Below are 18663 nucleotides of genomic sequence, written 5' to 3'. Positions count from 1 at the left end.
TTGCATTCTTTCTAATAGCCAACAGGGGGCGACTCCTCTGGTTGCAAAAAGAAGTCTGATTGTATAGAAGTCTATGAGAAAATGAGCCTACTTCTCACTTGATTTATTACCTCAGTAAACATTGTAAACATGAGTTTATGGTCTCAATCGCTAGTTTCAAGAGGAAAACCGGAGAACCCTCGCTAACACGGGGAGAACAATCCATGTAAGCACGTAGCAGCAAAACCACTGAGTGTATTGAATAGACAAAGGGTGTTTTGTTTCTTATAATTTTTTAGCTTTTCATCTGTAAGGGACATTATAGGCTATTTACCCTTTCAAGAGTAACACATCTTGCTTTAACTTATTTAGGTGTGTATTGGCCAGCAGCCCTGCATCACTCAAAACCAGCACACCTGAATTGATTTCATGCGGAAAGGGTTTCTTAGATGCGATGGTGTTACATTATTCTCCGTAATATGCATCTGTAAACTCGCTGGTAATAAGAGTGCTTTGCTGACAGACATCCAGGTCAGTCCGGGATGGGCTCAAGAATCCTTTTAGCCATCTTCTATATTGATAACCATCTTGCAGCGTATGACGTCTCAAACTTTTGTTGTGGCAGGTCGTTTTTTTTTTCCTTTCGACAATGCTTTCCTCTTTGACATCTACAACAGAAGGTGCTGACAATCTTATTGCTCAATCTTGTTTTGCTTGTTCCACGTGATGATCTTTTAAAGCATTTTCCGCAGTACAATGCAGCGCGAGTGAACACAATAGGTTAAGTAACATGAATAGATGAGGATGAATGGCTAATTTCTTGTGCGTCACACTGACTAAATACGTGGGGAAAGATATTTTGCAGATATTTGCAAGTCATACTGCCGGCGCAAAACTTTCCTGCGGACTTAAAGTAAATATGGACAAACACCATCTGACTCTGTAGGGTGTACCAAAAAAAGTGATGCAAATCCATTTCTCATGATGTTTGCTGTTTTTATATACAATGGAAACAGCTTGGATGCTTTGCATGGTGGAAAATAATTTTAAAAAATCAAACGTAGCTAAAGTAATAAAAAATCATTATTTAATTGGTCCACTAATATAGCTCTTACCGATCCAGTCATCTATATATGTTCTTGTCCTTCCTGCATCTCTTTATGGAGGATACTAAAGTGATCCAAGGTCAAATGAGAGATGCAGTAAATCCGACTATGTGGAAGGTCTGCTGGGACCCTTAAGTATCTCCCGAGGCTTTCTCTTGAAACGAGGACACACCTGCAGCCTCAGAGCAGCCTGAGGGATGTCTGGTCTCACCTTCCCTTCCTGAACCTCCAAGTGTTTTCACCGTAGCCTCCTCAAACTCATCCCACACCCATGCTTTCGCTTCTGCAACTATGGCGGTTGCAGCCTTTTAGGCCTCTGCACAGCTTTCATCCGTAATGGGTCTCCACCATGACGGAAACCAACCATGGTGGCCATACTGTTTGGCCCTGTTCAGACCTGGTGTTAACATGCGTCCTGAGTGATCCAATCACAAGTGGACAGCTCTAAGTACAGGTGTGAAAGCACTCAAGACCATTTGACGACGCATCGAGATCCGATCGCTCAGACCACATTAGGAGGTGGTCTGGGCCGCATATGGCCACATTCTTTTGGCAGTGTGTACGCGAATGCGTCCTCCGACATGTGAGTGTGTTTGGTACTTACCAAGCGAGGTGATAGGCAACAGCTTGTATAGCCGAGTGTTCCATTGCGCCTATACTTTATGAAGGTAATAAAATAATGGCAAACTCTTTATTACTCCCAGATTGTCAAAAGCAGCGCATAACAGCGTCACTCATTCCGTTCTCACCTTTCACAATAAAAGTCCTAGACATAGTCTACACCGCATCAAGAGGCAGCTCAACAAAAAGTTTAATACTGTAGTTATAGGCTATAGCTTGATAACTTGTAATTGATATGTAGGTGTTTTGTTCCGCTGCTCTGCACATATCTGACACACGCCTGCCCGCCTGCTTGCTCTCATCTCAACCTCTCTGAAGATCTGTGCGCCCCCAATGTGCGGCAAAGGCGGTGGTGTCGGCGGGACAGCCCGGTAGTCAATAACCTTAGGTTTTTAGGTTCATAAAATTTACCGAAATTCACGAATATGTAGGAGAGTAATACTGCTGCCTCCCGCTTGTTAAAAAGAACAACGCATTTTGCAAATGGAAATGATCCGATGATGATGATGATGGCTATGATGATGGCTATGTGTGTATTTGCACATAGAACAGGGAATTAAGTTCGCATCACAAGTGGTCACTCAAAACATGTGGAGACACATTCTAATGCCAGGTGTGAACAGACTTAGAGCTGTCCACTTGTGATCGGATCACCCAAGACGCATTAATACCAGGTCTGAACAGGGCCGTAGTCTGATAAAACCACATCAGTTACATGTCCGTTGGACTTGTCCAGTGTCGTGGCCATGACGAAATAACAGTATTGGGAAGGAGCACCATCCAACTCGATTTAGCACAAAGAATCTTTTCCTGCTACTTCCCAAATGGCTCATCATGGTGTGCAGTTGCAACTCTTCCACTCAGTTTTTCTGTCAGCCTCATTCTGGTCCATCTGCTTTTTTTTCTGGGGACACAGCTGGCTGACAAATTCACAACAGCCAGGAAGCAGACAGCAACTGCTATCTTCCCCCGCTTCAAAGGAATTAGTGGGTGTGTGTGTCTATAGGCTGTGTGCTGTACGTCTTCTGACTCATGTAAACAAAAACGCAATGGTAAAACCACAAGCTAAGCCCCTGAGGTAGAAGATGAGAGAGCAGTGTAATCTACTCATTCTGCTGCAACAAACTCTGACCTTTGCTGACGTAAACCACACAGGCTTGGATGTTGAGTTTGATGTTTTAGCTGATTAATCATTTGGTCCAAAATCCTTTGGCCTGTTCTAGTGTTAAATATGCAGCTGTTTTTAGATTTAGTTTTTAGTCCAGAGATCAAATGTTTTTGCTGGTTTTAGTAAAATTGCGTTAACTTCATTAATACTAGCTTTTTCTCGTTGCATAACTGCAGACAAAACCTGACTCCAGGTCTCTCTTCTCACAAAAGGTCTCATTATACCGCTCTGTCTTGCTTGTGATTTTATGTCACACACTTTGAATCGATTCATTCTTAATGTAATCTGTATAAATACGTTAATTTGGTCACATCACATTGGGAACTCAATGTAAAACTGACAACTAGTTGGTTATATTTAAATTCTTTTGACTATCCAGCTACTGAGAAACTACTGTCTACATCTACACAACACAGAAAACCTTTAACACAGAAAGTCCTCCACTAAAATTGACCACAAAATACTTTTAATACTGCACTAAACATCCCAAACTGATGATATCTTGAGTAGGTGGTACGTCAGAGTTAAAGATGTCCCACACAAAACAGAGTTGCAGACAAACTTACGTGAATAATAAAGTTTTGTTCACTTTCTTCCACTTCAGGCCAGTGAGTGCAAATGAAAATGCATCTGTAACTCAACACGGAGAGTGAACTTAATGTAGTATAATCCTCGGAGAACAACAACCATGGCTGTTTGGAGAGAGACAAAGGCGAGGGAGGTTTAGGAAAGTTGTTTGACGTATCTTACATTGTGACAAAGGTCAGGCATATGACCTCGAGGTGGGTGTGTCTACTTTGTGGATGAATGCATGTGGATGTACAGTTTTCAAAGCTTACTGTATTACAAGATAGCAATCATAATACGTTTGTTGTTTAGTTCACAGATTAGTGATAAGCATACCGTCCTCATGTAATGTGACATGATGCAAGGATGTGAAGAGGAAACATATGAGTTTTCCTACATCCTACATCATTTTCTACAAAATTGATTTCACAATGTGTAATAGTGGTACATACTGAAAACTCACCAGCAAATGATGTATAATATTTTTAGGTTTGCAACTTTTTGGATGGTTTGATGATGTATGGCACAGATCAGTAATGACACTAAGTTGAGCAATATATCAAAAGTTATGCTCATAATATCATAATTCTTCTAGTTTCAACACTCTTGTCAGATGGCTTTAAAATGTCATCCAAAATATAAAAAAAAAATACCTGGTTACACCAGCGTTCCCTCTGTGCCATTAATTCAGTGTTGCTACCTTGTTACCCTCCTGTAGCACATGGGAACATGGTGTCAAGTAACCTAATGCCGTACAGATACTGCACACTTGTTGGATCGTTGCCTGGCTAGTAACCTACCTGTACAACATTGTGCTTTAGATCAGCTTATCTTATAGTATCACACGGCATGTGATACTTGTAGCAGGTGATGCTACTATATAGCAGGTAAAGATAGCTTGTATGGGTTGATCTTGGGAATGGATTGTTTTCCTACGGGGAGAGCGGTGCTGCCATCCTTGGTTGATAGTAAATTAAATATGTGCCGTTGTCGGACAGGTAGGAAGTCACAAAACTCCCTTTCAAAATCTGGCAATTAAAATTTTGCCTTACTGGAGACAAACATCATCTAGCAAATAAAACACGGTGTATAATCTTTTCTCAAATGTTAGTGTATTTTGTTCTATTCTCAAACTCCGGTATTTGATACCTGCTGTTTGTTACATTCTCAAACGTCCCATACTTTCCTAAGATTAACATTTCTCCACACCCGTTGTTTTATTTTCGCCAGTATGCTATGTCTCCTTCTGATTGTTTACTGTACATTTTCTAGTGAAAATTTGGTGGTGATGTGCCCAAAAGAAACGTCGTCCACTAGTGTTCGTTTACATATAGAGCAGCAGAGAATGTAGACAAGTGTGGCAGATGAGCCCCTGAAATACCCTAAATGCAGTGTGACGTGACGTTTATTTCAAAGCCTATTTCATGCTCTTCATTAGCCTGGGTGTCTCCCCATTGAGCACACTCTGACTCCTATAAATACCCATAAAGCTTTCCACTGTGAACACTGTAAAGTTACTTTGTGGGGAGAAAAATGGACACGTTATGTGCTTTGTGGTACCTTCTGTAGCTCCACCCCCTAGGATTGAGAGAAGGAATTTAAAACTACAAACTACTTACAGCTAATTAAATGTTATTGTTACGAAAATTACATTGATATAATAATGTAAACCAGTTGAAATGGAAACCAAAAGTTGATGTTTGTTTGTTTAAGCCGTTCTTTTCTGTCCGTTGTGATATAAAGTTTTGCAGAACTATTTCTACAACCAGACTAACGAGACTTGTTTACCTTGAATGATTGGAATTTTTAAACTATTTCTATGAAGACATTTCATTGGTAGTGTTTGTTTTCTTAATTCACTGGATTGGTGCCAAATGGGACACACACCACGCAGTGTACAAAGAAACAGATCTTGTACTTAAGTACTTCAAAAATACTCCAAATGACACTAATAGACTGGCTTCTGCTGGGCAGACGCTGAACAACAGCGGTCCAGTGAAGTGGTAGATGAGTGTGAAAGAGAGGGATGACATTTTGCACGAGCTCCTTTCCCTAGTCAAAGAATTTTCCATGGTCCTGCCAGGTTGCCCTGACAACACTGGTGACAGCCATAGGCGGACTAGCCATCTGGAGTACCATGCGTTTTCCCGTTGGCCCTGTTGACCTGTGGGCTGGTGGTGAGCCAAGCAGCACAGATGCAAAAAGGTCTTTACAAGTCTTTGGTCCTGTAGATTGTCTGGCTGGTTACACTGGGAGGAAGTACTTTATCGCTTCAAACCTTTCACAGTCAACTGCTGAGTCCCTTCATACTTCTGTCATCTACCAAACTAATTCTGTTCATTCTTGTGACAGATTGCGTTGTGCATTAATTGTGACATTGTAAAGCAACTGACCAAAATTGTGGGAAAAAAGATTAAAAATAAGATATATTGAGAAAGTGGTTGATTTATTTTGTCACACATAGAGCCATTAATGATATACAGTACCAATTAGAAAAATCTATCAGCATGACCTAATGCAATGTTGCTATCATGCTAGCTACGTTTTAAGTATTTCTCTCATTTATTGAATAAAGTGAAAACAAGTTACCAAAAATCTGTCCATAGGGCTGCGAGATTTGAACAAATATTATCAATTATTAAAAAACAAAACAATTGATAGATGTATTTATCAGTTCTGTTTTATTCCAGATTCTTAAAACCCTTAACTTAAGGTTGTTTAATTTGATATTATTATGTTAATATTTCACACAACATGCATTTTGTAGATAAAAGAAAATGTTGCATCTCTAGTATATTTTATAGTATATGTATTTTCTTATATGAGTCAGTTTTGTAGTGTAGGAAACATCTTAGCAGTGAGTCAGTCTGGGTCAAAAGTTCAGAGACTGTTTCTTTAATCCCAGTCTGCTCCTTCCTTCAGTCGCCTCAGCTGCTGGCCTACCGTCAGCTAACCTGCCAGAGCTTTGGCACTGAGCTGTACAGGCCCCGCCATATCCTGGCAGTTCAAGCTACGTCCGACCAATAGGACACACACACACGCACACGCACACGCACACGCACACGCACACGCACACACACACACACACACACACACACACACACGCACACACACACACACTCTGCAGACCTCTCATCTGGTTAGCTCTCTTTCCTGAACAGGCTTAAAAGAATCAAGCCAGCAGCCTGTGTTTTCTTTTCCTCTCTCTCCGTATCATCTTTTCTTCCCGTGCGTGTCCTGACAGCCAGAGCCCAGTCCTCATTATCGGCGTGTGCATGTGCGGAAGGCTGCTGACGCGGTGTGTGTCGCCACACACTGACGTCAGCAGTGCCCTGCTCCTCTCCATACAAATGCCTGCCTGCCATTGATACCTTTCCTCCGTCCCCCCACACTCTTATTAGCGTGTTTTTATCAGTTCTAGCACCTCTCCCACCACAGAGCCGAGCTAATATGACACGCAGGTGTAACAACTGGCCGTCTAATAGCTCGCGCAGGTTTATTGACTCCTGTTAGGAAATATTTACGACTTGTGCTAAATGTTAAATAACTGTGTGTGCGTGTGAAGTGTTATTTTGATGTGTGCTATATTTTCCCTAAGTTTGATTGTGTGTGTTGTTGTCTGTTTTCTCTCACTGTATGCTTTATATATTCCTGGAGGTGTGCATAAATACAGGGCAGTTATTTCCCTTTTTGGAAATACCTCCACCATAAATAATCTTCATGCACATGGAGGTGTGCACATAGTGTTACGCAGAATGGTAGATACTCTGGATATGGATAATTGTATGAGCCTTATAAGCCCGGTCTGTGTGTTTAAAAGCTAGCCTAAAATAAAAAGTATTGAAATATGTGAGTAGTAGAGGAAACATTTAAAAGGTAGGCAGTCTGACATTGTTGCGCACACATCCCCATATTCCTAATGTAAATATGAAGTTGTGATATTGATGTATAATTAGCAGTTGCACATACGGTATGTCCTCATTTTAAATAATAGTTTTGGTTTATAGCAGGATTTACTGTCATTTATATTGTTTCTTTAGTAAAAGTAGCAATACCACAATGTAAAGTACTCCATTTCAAGTAAATGGTATGCAAGCAAAAAATGACTAATGTAAAAGGAGGAGCAAAATCTACTATTATTATTATTATTATTATTATTATTATTATTATTATTATTATTATTAATGATAATAATAATAATAATAATAATTATTATTATTATTATCATCATCATCATCATATTGTATTATATTATTATTTAAAGAAAATTTACATTTTAATGCAATGTAATGGCATTAAAGCAACTTGAGATTTTTAGGTTGTAACTGACTCAGTTTTAAAGCCAGAGTGAAGATACTGACATCATATGAAAAACCTAAAGAATCCACTGGTACCAACCATGTCATACTAGCTTGTCGCAAAGGAGGTTAAATAACGCTCCAAATTTACACTAAATTTTGGAGAGAAAAACACTCATGGCCATTTTCAAAGGGGTCCCTTGACCTCTGACTTCAAGATATATGAATGAAAATGGGTTCTATGGGTACCCACGAGTCTCCCCTTTACAGACATGCCCACTTTATGATAATCACATGCAGTTTGGGGCAAGTCATAGTCAAGTCAGCTCACTGACACACTGACAGCTGTTGTTGCCTGTTGGGCTGCAATTTGCCATGTTATAATTTGAGCATATGTTTTATGCTAAATGCAGTACCTGTGAGGGTTTCTGGATAATATTTGTCATAGTTTTGTGTTGTTAATTGATTTCCAATAAGAAATATACACATACATTTGCATAAAGCAGCATATTTGTCCACTCCCATGTTGATAAGAGTATTAAATACTTGACAAACCTCCCTTTAAGGTACATTTTGAACAGATAAAAAATGTGATTAATCACGATTAATTATGGACAATCATGCGATTAAATTAAAAATTACAATATACCCCATTTTAGGTGTAGTTAAGTAGAAGTGTAAAGTAGTATAAAATGAAAATACTCAATGTACTTGAATGTTTGCACCTAATGTTTTAAAGGTGAGGAATAATGTCATCATGTGTTTTGCGGCTCGTGTGTGTGTGTGGGTGTGTGTGTGTGTGTGTGTGTGTGTGTGTGTGTGTGTCTGCACGTATGTATACAGGACAGGTGTCTCAAGTGTCAGCAGCTGACTCGTGCGTGTCCGTCTCTGCGTCAGCCCTCATGTCATGTTTTCATAACATCACTGAAGAAAATATCTCCTGTTCATTGAAAGATTTTAATCTCATCTCTCGCAGAAGGCCCTCACTGTAAATACGTTGTTGCTTGGCACACGCTGTGATGGTGGTGGTGGCTTTTCCTGTTTGTGTGCCGTGTGAGAGGCGGAGAAGACATCCATGTTGTTGTGCATTGTGCACAGATTATGCAAAGGCGTACTGTGATGGTGAGATGTAAACAGGTGGTACACATACTACGCTATGCAGTGTGACACACTGCAGACCTCTGAGTGTGTACTGCGCGTGTGATCGCGAGGGTCAGAAGAAAATGGAACAAAACGTTATGTTTAGGTTGAGTTAAATGAAGGCCAAGCGTCTACATTTCTTTTCCTATTTTATCTCCATCTATAATTCTCTGTCCTTAACTCTCCATCCCTTCCTTAATGGCATCCTCTCCCTCAGCTTTTACCCATCTCCCTCTCCGTTTCAGTCCTTCTGCGTCTCTCCGTAAACAAGCAGAAGGCCAACAACTCTGTCCTCCGGCCGTCTCCCGCCATCCCGTTGCCATGGTGTACGGAGCATTGTTTGCTGGCCTCTATGTCGGGTTGCCATGGCAGGGCTTATTTGCCATATTAAATGTTTGGCAGCATTGTACAGATGCTGATGACAAACACCCAACATCCCACTTTGATCAATGAAACAGTTACTGATTAGAGGAGATGGGACGGAGCCACTGATCCATTTAACAACCTTGGTTATAGCTGTTCATGCACTGCATGGATCACATGCAGAAAAGTAAATCAATACTACCACAGAAAGCTGGAAAAAACATATAAAATGTACCGTTTTTCTTATTAAATTAAAAACCTGGCTTTGAAGACTAGCAGATGCTGTTTATGTAATCACACAATGTAGAATAGTAGTGAAAGAGTGCATTTAAAATGTTAACAAATCTAAATATATTCCCTATAATAATTTGTTTTACTAAATAAATTGTAGTATAATGTCTTATTGAAGTTCTTGACATTAATCCAGTGTAAAAATATGTCACATTTTAATGTGATATGATGTGCTTTAATTATTCCTGACAATGTGATGAGTGGCTGAGATGTTAAAAAGAAGGATATTTGTTTACATGTTAGGTTGAGGTGCTTGTTAAAATGAGGCTTAATCCTCTTTGTCTCTCCCCCTTGTGGTGCGGGGTGAGACTGCATGCTGGCCTTTTAAAACAAATGTATACTGGCTGGATTTTACATGGCAAACTGTTATATTTATACCCATTACAACATGAAGGTAGACTTAAAATCTGTGTCCTTTCGTTGCCGCATGAATCGACAGATTGGACTCAGATTCATCACAAATAGCAGACTTTATGTTTTCAATTGTTATGCTGTCGAAAGTGATATATTGCAGTGCTTGGCTGACAAAAAACAAAGTGCAAAAGTCTAATTGGATTGTATAACAAACCGAATTAATTGCTATTTTAACTAATCATGTCTGTATTTATACTTGAGCTGGAGGATTAGATTATTTAAGGCCCAGCAACTTAGTGTTACACAACCTGCTGCAACTTTGGCTGCACACCGCTGTAATGTGTGAGAGCTCCTGTTTGGTTACCGACAGATAGCGTGGAAGTGCTGCCGATTGACGTAGTTGTAGCCAGATAACATCTCATAGCTCCATTGTAGACGCACCACTGTGGTTTTAGTGGTTTGCTTTTCTTCTTTTGCTTTCAGTGAAAGGCCTCAGACTGCTGTCGCTGAGGCATTGTGCATTAGCATACCTGTAGTAAGAAAGTGTATCATGTGGTGCAGGAAATCCGTAATGTAAACTGTTACTACACCGTGTGTTTGTATAACAGGCAGAATAGACTAACAGAAGCTCTGTTGCTGACCTGCCGGTGCCCTCACCGAACAGTCATAAGACAGAAAGTGGAGCAGGGGTCAAAGCCTGTGCTCCTTCTATGTAAACACAATTCATATTCTCTGTTGTGCACAAACATAAATGCAACGATGACTGACAGTTCATGTGTCTCTTTTGTGTTTTTCAGATGATCTTGTGGGACTGGGATCTGAAACACTGGTACAAGCCACAGTATCAGGTCAGTACTGTGTTTATTTCAGGAGTTTAATGCGCATGGGTTCATCCAGGTAACGCACAGATAATACAGGTCTGTTCCGAGAGAGCGGTATCTGTAGTCCACCAGCAGAACAACACGGTCTATAAGTCACCTTTAGGACATTCAGTTCTTTTGTTGACATTTTTTGGTTTAGGCAAAATACACATTGTGTAAAAACCTGGCATACAATGACCTTGGCATTGTTGTCATGCCACATTTTATTTTATCTTACATTCTTTGTCTTGTTTGAACTATTTGCGTAATCTGTCAAAGAATTTAGCTCCCACAGACCTAAAATCATTATTTGTTCCTGTTAGACATACAGAGCCGAGCCAGCCAGGACATTTTCCCACATGAAACCTGCCCTGAATAAATCAAGGATTACACCTGTTTTGTGCTACACTGCTCTTATAATTTATGGGATTTCACTTTCACAAATTTAGTAGACAATACCAATACCAGTGAAATTTCACGATTCTTGATACAGTAAAAAAACAAAGTAAAAAAAATAAAAACTGAAACAATAAGTCCCATGTACGTCAACATAAACTCCTTTATTACTATTTGCATACCGGTTTTATAATCCGCCTCAAGTTTCACGCCATAAACAAAATTTTACAACATTACATTTGAATCCTCATGATAACGAATTTACCTTTGCCCATTTCTACTGAAGAGAGCACATCATAATGTAACTCAATGCAACCTCCGTATGTCAGCTGTTAGCTGCGTTATTTAGCCAAGCAGGACTGTGCTGCCCACCGGCTGCTAACAGCTAACTTTACTAGCAACACAGATTTGTTGTTCACAATGTACCATTATCATGGAAATATTCTATCGTCCCCGGGATGACAGGACGCCGTCTCGAGCCCTGATCCCCGGTGTTACATCAAAATCCGTGACCACAGAGCAGCCAGCAACATGAGGTCATTATTTCTGACAGCCATTGTCAGAAAATGTGACCCCTCTGTACCTATCTTTTGCTTTTGTTTGAGAGTTTTGTGAAAATATCTTTAAAGTAAAAATCTTAAATAATTTTAAAAATTAAATTCATGTGTGTTTTCTGTCACAAATTTATGACATATTACGCAGGTAACAGTGGGGTCACATTTCCTGACGACAGCCATCAGAAACGGCGACCTAATGCTAGCTCTGCAATCACTGATTTCGGTGCAACACCGGTACCTACGGTACTGTAGAAAGAGAGTAACGTTACCGTCACGTTTTCAAAATTTTGGCATTGGCTTGGTACCAAAGTATTGGTTCTTGTGACATCCCTAATTGGCATAGCAGTACACGTCTCATATGGGCTCTAGATGTAGTGTATTTTTGTTACTGTCGTTGTTCCTACCGCAACATCTATTTAAGTTGGTGGCATGAATCATTAGATTGTCAGGCTGTCTGTCTAGGAGACTCCAGCAAGAGGCTACTAGACACACATTTTAACACTTTAAACATACTTTATATGTACAATATCATCAATTTACAGCGAGAAAACACCAGAGGCAGGATTAGAAACTCTAATTCGGTGCACCAACAATATGCAAAACAGACGGATAGATGGATAGCTAAATAAATAAAACTCAACTAAACGCCTAAATGGTCTAAAAGGGTAAAAAAAAAAGGTGCTGCCCTGTTCCCTAACCTGTGTGATGTATGTGTGCGGATGTCAGGGTGCGGTGAGCGGTAACGGCGTGGATCTCTCCGTCATCAACGAGGCCAGGAACCTGGTATCAGACCTGCTGATGGACTCCTCTCTGACGCCACACACCATCTCAGCCCTGCGCAGCATCTCAAGCCTCATGGGGACGTTTTCAGGCTCATGCCGCCCCAGGGTCAACCCCTTCACCCCCTTCCCAGGTTTCTACCCCTGCGATGAGGTGGAGGACTCTGTGGAGAGGAGCGACAGGAAAACCATTAAGGTGGGTACAAGCATTACCAATGCACCAACCCTAGTAGGGATACATAAAGAGATGAGTTATAGGCCAGTCCAGTCTAAAAAGTCCCAGAACTGAAGAAGTACAGTATCTAACACAGACACTAAAAGTTCCTTCAGACAACATAATGCTGCACAACAGTTTCTAATACTGTGGGAAAAGATTTTTACAGCTGTTGAAAGTTATCAGAGCGACAGTATCCGTTATCTTGATAGTCACAAGGTAGATAACAGAATTACGCCATTCACATTCCTGATTGATCAGATGATGTGAAGTGTTGCCCGATGACGTTGCATTGTTGCAAAAGTTGAGCCAGTTTAAACATATTGACCTTACAACGCTGTGTTGTTGTTTTTCATGGTTTTCTCGCGTTGTGTTATTGTCAGTCTGAACGTGACCTAAGTTCAGAAATGCTCGCAGCTTTTTGGTGTGATAATGATGTTTATGTAACATGACCAGCATCTTCAGTTTGTGTATAAAACATACATCTATACTGGAGACTTCCTTTCCCCCATCAGGGTTTGAGCAGCAGAAACAGCCTCCCCACCCCTCAGCCCAGGCGGAGCTCCACCTCCTCCTCCTCCTCCTCCGCACTCCCTCCTCTTGACCCCACCTCTTTACGCTGGGAACGCAACACCGGCAAGAGACCCCACCCTGACCTCAACTTGACCAGGTACCAACACAAACACACTTTACCACCGTCCAGAAACACACATTGTCTTGCACACGTCATCTGGGCTCTACTTTACCCTGAATCTGCCCGGTTTTGGAGCAGATTAATGGCGACTCTTGCAGGATCTGAATAATGTGACTGTACTCCAGCTCTGATCTTCCTCAGGTGGCTCAGCAGCACCTGTGCACAGTGAAATCAGGGGTAATTTCTTTTATGTTTGGTCAGCCTGAAAAAAGTTATGAATGGGCCTCAGTGAGTTCTAAATAAGCAAGAAATCATCTTCATTATAAAAATAGAAATAGTACACTTCACAGGAAACCAGGTCAACTGAGTAGTATACATCTGTGTTGAGAGGACTGTGGAGAAATGTAGATCACATCTGGTTTTGAATAGAGAAAACAGATTTTACAGTTAAATGCCTATGCTTAGGTGTTACTTTTATTGGTTGTACTGCAAACATGTAATATAGCTCTGATTTGATACAATAAATTATCACGAAAATCAAAGTTATTTTAACCTTCTGAAAACATATCACTCTGTTCTCGTTAGTACTCATCATTGTCCGTAGAAATTAAGAAATACTTTACTGGATATTCATATAAAAACATCTCCAGTGGTCAGAGGAACTGTGACAGCATTCAAAACAGCAGTGTAACACTGATTGTTTTAAGAAATTATTTATTTAAAAATCCAGGGTTAAAAATGTACAGCAAGCATATCTCTTCTTTTGAATCAAAGCTGATTGTTCTTAATATAAAAATAATGGATTAGCTGACATATTTTTGCCATATATTGACTACTTTCTGAAGTCCAGATGTCAAGTGAGAGCTGTCAGGGCCTGGAAAAACAGAAATCTTAAAAAAATATCCATGTGCTGCTGCGTATTTTTACCATAATTTGACATTACGCTGACATGAGAGATCTTCCTTTCCCTAGCTGGCAGCTTATTTTTTACCGTAAATCCATCACAAAGTGACCAAACAGCTTTTGTTGGCTTTCACAACAGTTCGGATCCCTAAACTTAATGGCTGCTTCTACAACAGAGCTGTACATAAAGAAAGTATAGGTGTCATTGCAGACTGGACTTTAACTCTCTTTTCCTCACAGTTGATTGGTGAGGAATTAAATTTCATATTTTGAACCGTGAACAAAAAACAGCGGCTTGCAGGTTTGGTCTGACCGACAGACCAGACCCTGCTACCATCAGCTGAGAAACAAAGAACATCTAAATGTATGTCAATTTATAATGACAAAACTGACTGTACCTCTGAATTTTCTTTATAGCAGTCTGTCACCTACAAACAAGAAAATTGGGCGAAATTGTGTTCCATAACTTCATTTCATTTTGTGTTTCTGTCGACATCAAAATGTACCAAAATGAGAAATCAAAAGCAGAAGAAGTTGTTAACATATCATGGTGTCGTCTGTTCTCTGAGTAAAAACAAATACATCCACATTTTACACAATCAATAAATGAGTTTAAGTGGACTATAATAATGGTACTTACTGTTTATATGCATTGAAAGAAAATCGGGCACCTTGAGTGACTGTAAACAAATCCATTACACAGTGTGCAATTTATTATAAAGTTGTTGTGGGAACACTGGGGTGTAGTGTGTATATGTCTCCACAGGATGGCAGTAGAGACCAGCTATGTTGGCAGAGGAGCTTCTTTGAGTTTAAGACGATCGAATATCTTAGTTATTCCTTATCTGTGCAAAACGTATGCTTAGAGAGCAGAAAGTAGTTTTTTAGAGCCAGTGTTGAATATGTGTGTGTGTGTGTTGTGCTCCAGCTCAGGTCTGTCTAATGGGCCCAATCCAAACCTGCTCACCATTCCCAAGCAGAGGTCTTCCTCTGTCACCCTCACCTACCACGCAGGGTCCCGGAGAGCAGGTGAGACATAACCATAAAACTTTTTAAGATTCTACATGTGCTCTTGTTTTGACTAAATCTCCTGCCTCTTTCTTTTCCCTCTTCAGGCGCCTCTCCCAGCCTGAGCCCAGTCACCTCACCAAGCCACGGTCTTCTCGGAGTAGGTTCTTCATCGTCCCTCGTCACCCGATCGCCCGTGGAGTTCCCGGACACAGCTGACTTCCTGACAAAGCCGAGCGTCAATCTGAACCTGCACAAGTCGTTGGGCTACACCCTCAGCTCACCTGATTTCCAGCAGGCCTTCCGTAGCCCCACCTTCCCTCTGTGCACCAGGTGAGACCTGCAGTAATGAAGTGTTACTGTGTTTTTTAATGTGTTAGTGGTTATAACTTAAGAGGAATGGTCATGATTGGTCATGTCTGTGATTGTCGCGTCCGTTCCAGCTGTGGTCGTCAGATGCTCAAGGGAGTTTCCAGCGGTGATGCGGGGGAATCTTATCAGCCATTCGCCAGTGAGGCTCAACGCAGGCGCTCAGGTACATACAACTACATTTAATGCACATAAATTAGTGTAATGGTGTGGTGGCAGAGAGTCTGGACCAGTGTTGGAGATCGAAAGAGAAGCACTTCTGTAAGCAGTTTAGGGGGTTAATGCTGCCCTCTGCTGGACTCCAAATATAACACAAGTTAATGCACACGGACGCAGACGGAGAGAATGAACATTTCACATTGTATATCTTTTCCCTGTTATATTCCAAGTAAGTAAATATGGGTAACACTTCATTTTACAGGTCCGCAAATTTCATGGTAATTAGGTGATAATTAGCAAGTAACCTATTTCATAACCTATATTTAACTAGGAAGTCACATTGAGATTAAAACCTCTTTTACAAGTGAGACCTAGCCAAGACAGGGTCAAACGGCAGCATCCAACACTACACACATACACATATAAAGACAACATTGAATCACGACAGAGACAATAGGTACGACAAAATACATTACATCATCATAGAGTGCATTAACAGTGCAGCATGTCGGTCATGTGTTTGCTATTTAATTGAAACAACTGCAGCTTGCAGTGACCACTTCCTTTATTCTATGTTTGAAATCATTTAAAGAGATAAGGGTATCAAGTTTAAGCTTGGCCTGCAAATCATTCCAGGACCAAGGACAGTAGTGGAACAGGCTTGTTTTGCCAGCTTCTGTACTGATAGAAGGCACTTTTTGAAATTTCTTTGGAATTACTGCCAAATTACCCCAATATTAACCCCAAAATGTATAAAAAATGACTTAATTATAAACATTATTTAATAATTATATTCCACTATTTCCCAATAGCTGGTTATTTATTTAATACATTTCCAGGAAAAGAATACAAAGTTAATCTTTATGCTTTATTTCCATGTCTGCTGATAAATAGATAATAGTTAGCACAATAACTTATTTGAAATGTCTTAAAAAAACTCCCTGAATCATTGCATTAGCTACCAGGTTACATTGTTTAGACAATAAGTCACACAGTGGTGAGATTTGTGCCTGAACAGAAGTGTCTTCTATTAGTTTTGGTTTCCACCTCCGATGAAGAGCAGCCGCTTCTCAAGCCTAATTTAACCATTATATGCTATTTTAGCATCTAATTATTAAATAATGTTTATAATGAAGTAATGTTAGATAATTTTTTGAGGTAAATATTGAGGTAATTTGGCAGTAATTCCAAAGAAATTCCAAATAGGTTACTTGCTAATTATCACCTAATTACCATGAAATTTGCAGACCTGTAAAATAAAGTGTTACCTAAATGTTTAATAAACTTAAAATCTTCATATGTAAATTTAGTAAAATTTTAGTAAAAATGTTGTTGAATAGATGGACTTAACAGAATGGAAATAAGCCTTGTTTTCTCAGTGGTTATCTGTAATCACTAAGGACAGCTTTGTGGTGTGGTGATGAGTCTTTCCTCCATCTAAATGTGTCAGAAAGTCACCACCAAGCCCACTGCCATCTGCTGACATTGGTGGTGTTAACATCGACCTATAGTGGATCGCTACAAATATTTCAGTTTTGTTCTTGATGACAAACTGTGCTTCAAATCCCATGTTGATGCTGTCTCTAAAAAGGTTCAGCAAAAACGTTTTTTTTACCTGAAAATAAAAGAAAGATGACTGTCTTTTACAGAAGTTTCACTGAATCTGTTTTAACATCTCGTATTATTGCTTGATTTTGAAATTTAAAGTTGTCCAATAAGAGTAGAGTTGGAAGTCTTCTTAAAATGGCCAGTAAGATTTCAGGGAGGCGTTGGGTTATGCTCTTGGACATTTTTAACGGGCAGGTCCTTAAAATGCTATATTGGACTGCCAGGACCATCCACTCCTGAAGGAGTTTAAGCTTTTTCCCTCAAAACGTCGTTTCAGGGCGGGATTCCACGTCTCCTTCATCCTAAGTGTTATTAATATGCTCAATACCAATGAGCACTCTGGCTCCATGCCTTGCACTTCCCTTGCACACTTGCAGATTTACACTCTTGTACATGTGTACTTAGTATGAGTTTCCACTTCCCTGCTCTAGCTTTGTGATTTATTGTGTTGATGTGTCATCGATGTTATCTTTTTGTATTCTGTTTATATGTGAACGTAATATTGGTTACCCTCTGATAACCAGTATATGGTTTCCATTTCTTTTTTTCTATTCAGTTTACAACAGTTACCTGTTTTAAGCAAGTCATTTTTAAAATGAGTAAAATAAGTTTTTAAAGGGACTCAATGTAAGAATCAGAAATTGCTTGTTAATAGTGACACTTGTAGCCGTAAAGACAACGACAGTCAGCGTCCTGTTGCTCGCGCTTCTGCTCGGACTACATAGACGCGAGCGAGCATCGGTCAAAACAGTGAGGCGACACACACGAGACTGAACGTGACTGACAGCTAAAACCACAATATCACTATATATTTCACATGCTTTGCAGTAAAGTTAGCTTACCAGTCCAATAGGAATTTTGCCAGCTCGGGGTCCGTTTTGATATCCAAAACCAAACGAAGCTCCCGCCATGAATCGAAGGACCCATCAGTGATGATCCTAATTTTTGCACGATGTCGGTCACATTCCTGTTTTGCAAGACGGGCTTCACTAGATATAACTTTGTTTTTTGTGCTTCCGTGGAGTTTGTATTGGAGTCTGAGTTGTGGTGAAGGCTGGTCGTTTGTTTTTGTCAATGGAATCCATTTCTCACCAACCGTTAGCTATCTTTATCTATTCCTGTAGCTGCGCTGAAGAGATTAGGCACACACGGGCGTGCATGACGTAACATTCGCTGGGACACCGGCTCAAGTGCTTCACATTAAAAGCTGTCTACAGGCTGATAGAGGAAACACAGAAAGTGTTGTTTTTTAGGTTAGGTTTACAACCTGTTCACACATTTGCTCGTGT

General features: G+C 40.2%; 1 protein-coding gene and 1 long non-coding RNA gene across 3 annotated transcripts in view; one reads left to right on the top strand and one right to left on the bottom strand.

Moving 5' to 3' along the window:
• The window catches only part of pde3b (phosphodiesterase 3B), a 60000-nt gene that overhangs the window by 29257 nt on the left and 12080 nt on the right, over positions 1 to 18663 (top strand). For both annotated transcript variants that reach the window (XM_037747759.1, XM_037747751.1), the window contains exons 2-7: positions 10685 to 10735; positions 12427 to 12675; positions 13209 to 13363; positions 15159 to 15259; positions 15346 to 15571; positions 15682 to 15773. In XM_037747759.1, coding sequence (XP_037603687.1) covers positions 10685 to 10735; positions 12427 to 12675; positions 13209 to 13363; positions 15159 to 15259; positions 15346 to 15571; positions 15682 to 15773 — 874 coding nt within the window. The remainder of the gene's footprint in view (positions 1 to 10684; positions 10736 to 12426; positions 12676 to 13208; positions 13364 to 15158; positions 15260 to 15345; positions 15572 to 15681; positions 15774 to 18663) is intronic.
• Positions 12506 to 13961, bottom strand: LOC119475264. The gene is made up of 3 exons (XR_005203748.1): positions 13669 to 13961; positions 13440 to 13543; positions 12506 to 12643 (listed from the first exon to the last, which is right to left on the bottom strand). It is a non-coding gene; the product is annotated as an uncharacterized LOC119475264 (long non-coding RNA).

This window comes from Sebastes umbrosus, chromosome 2, assembly GCF_015220745.1.
Source record: "Sebastes umbrosus isolate fSebUmb1 chromosome 2, fSebUmb1.pri, whole genome shotgun sequence".
In the NCBI taxonomy this organism is placed as follows: domain Eukaryota; kingdom Metazoa; phylum Chordata; class Actinopteri; order Perciformes; family Sebastidae; genus Sebastes; species Sebastes umbrosus.
Note: the sequence above shows the minus strand (reverse complement) of the source record. Positions and strands in the feature narration are given on the sequence as shown.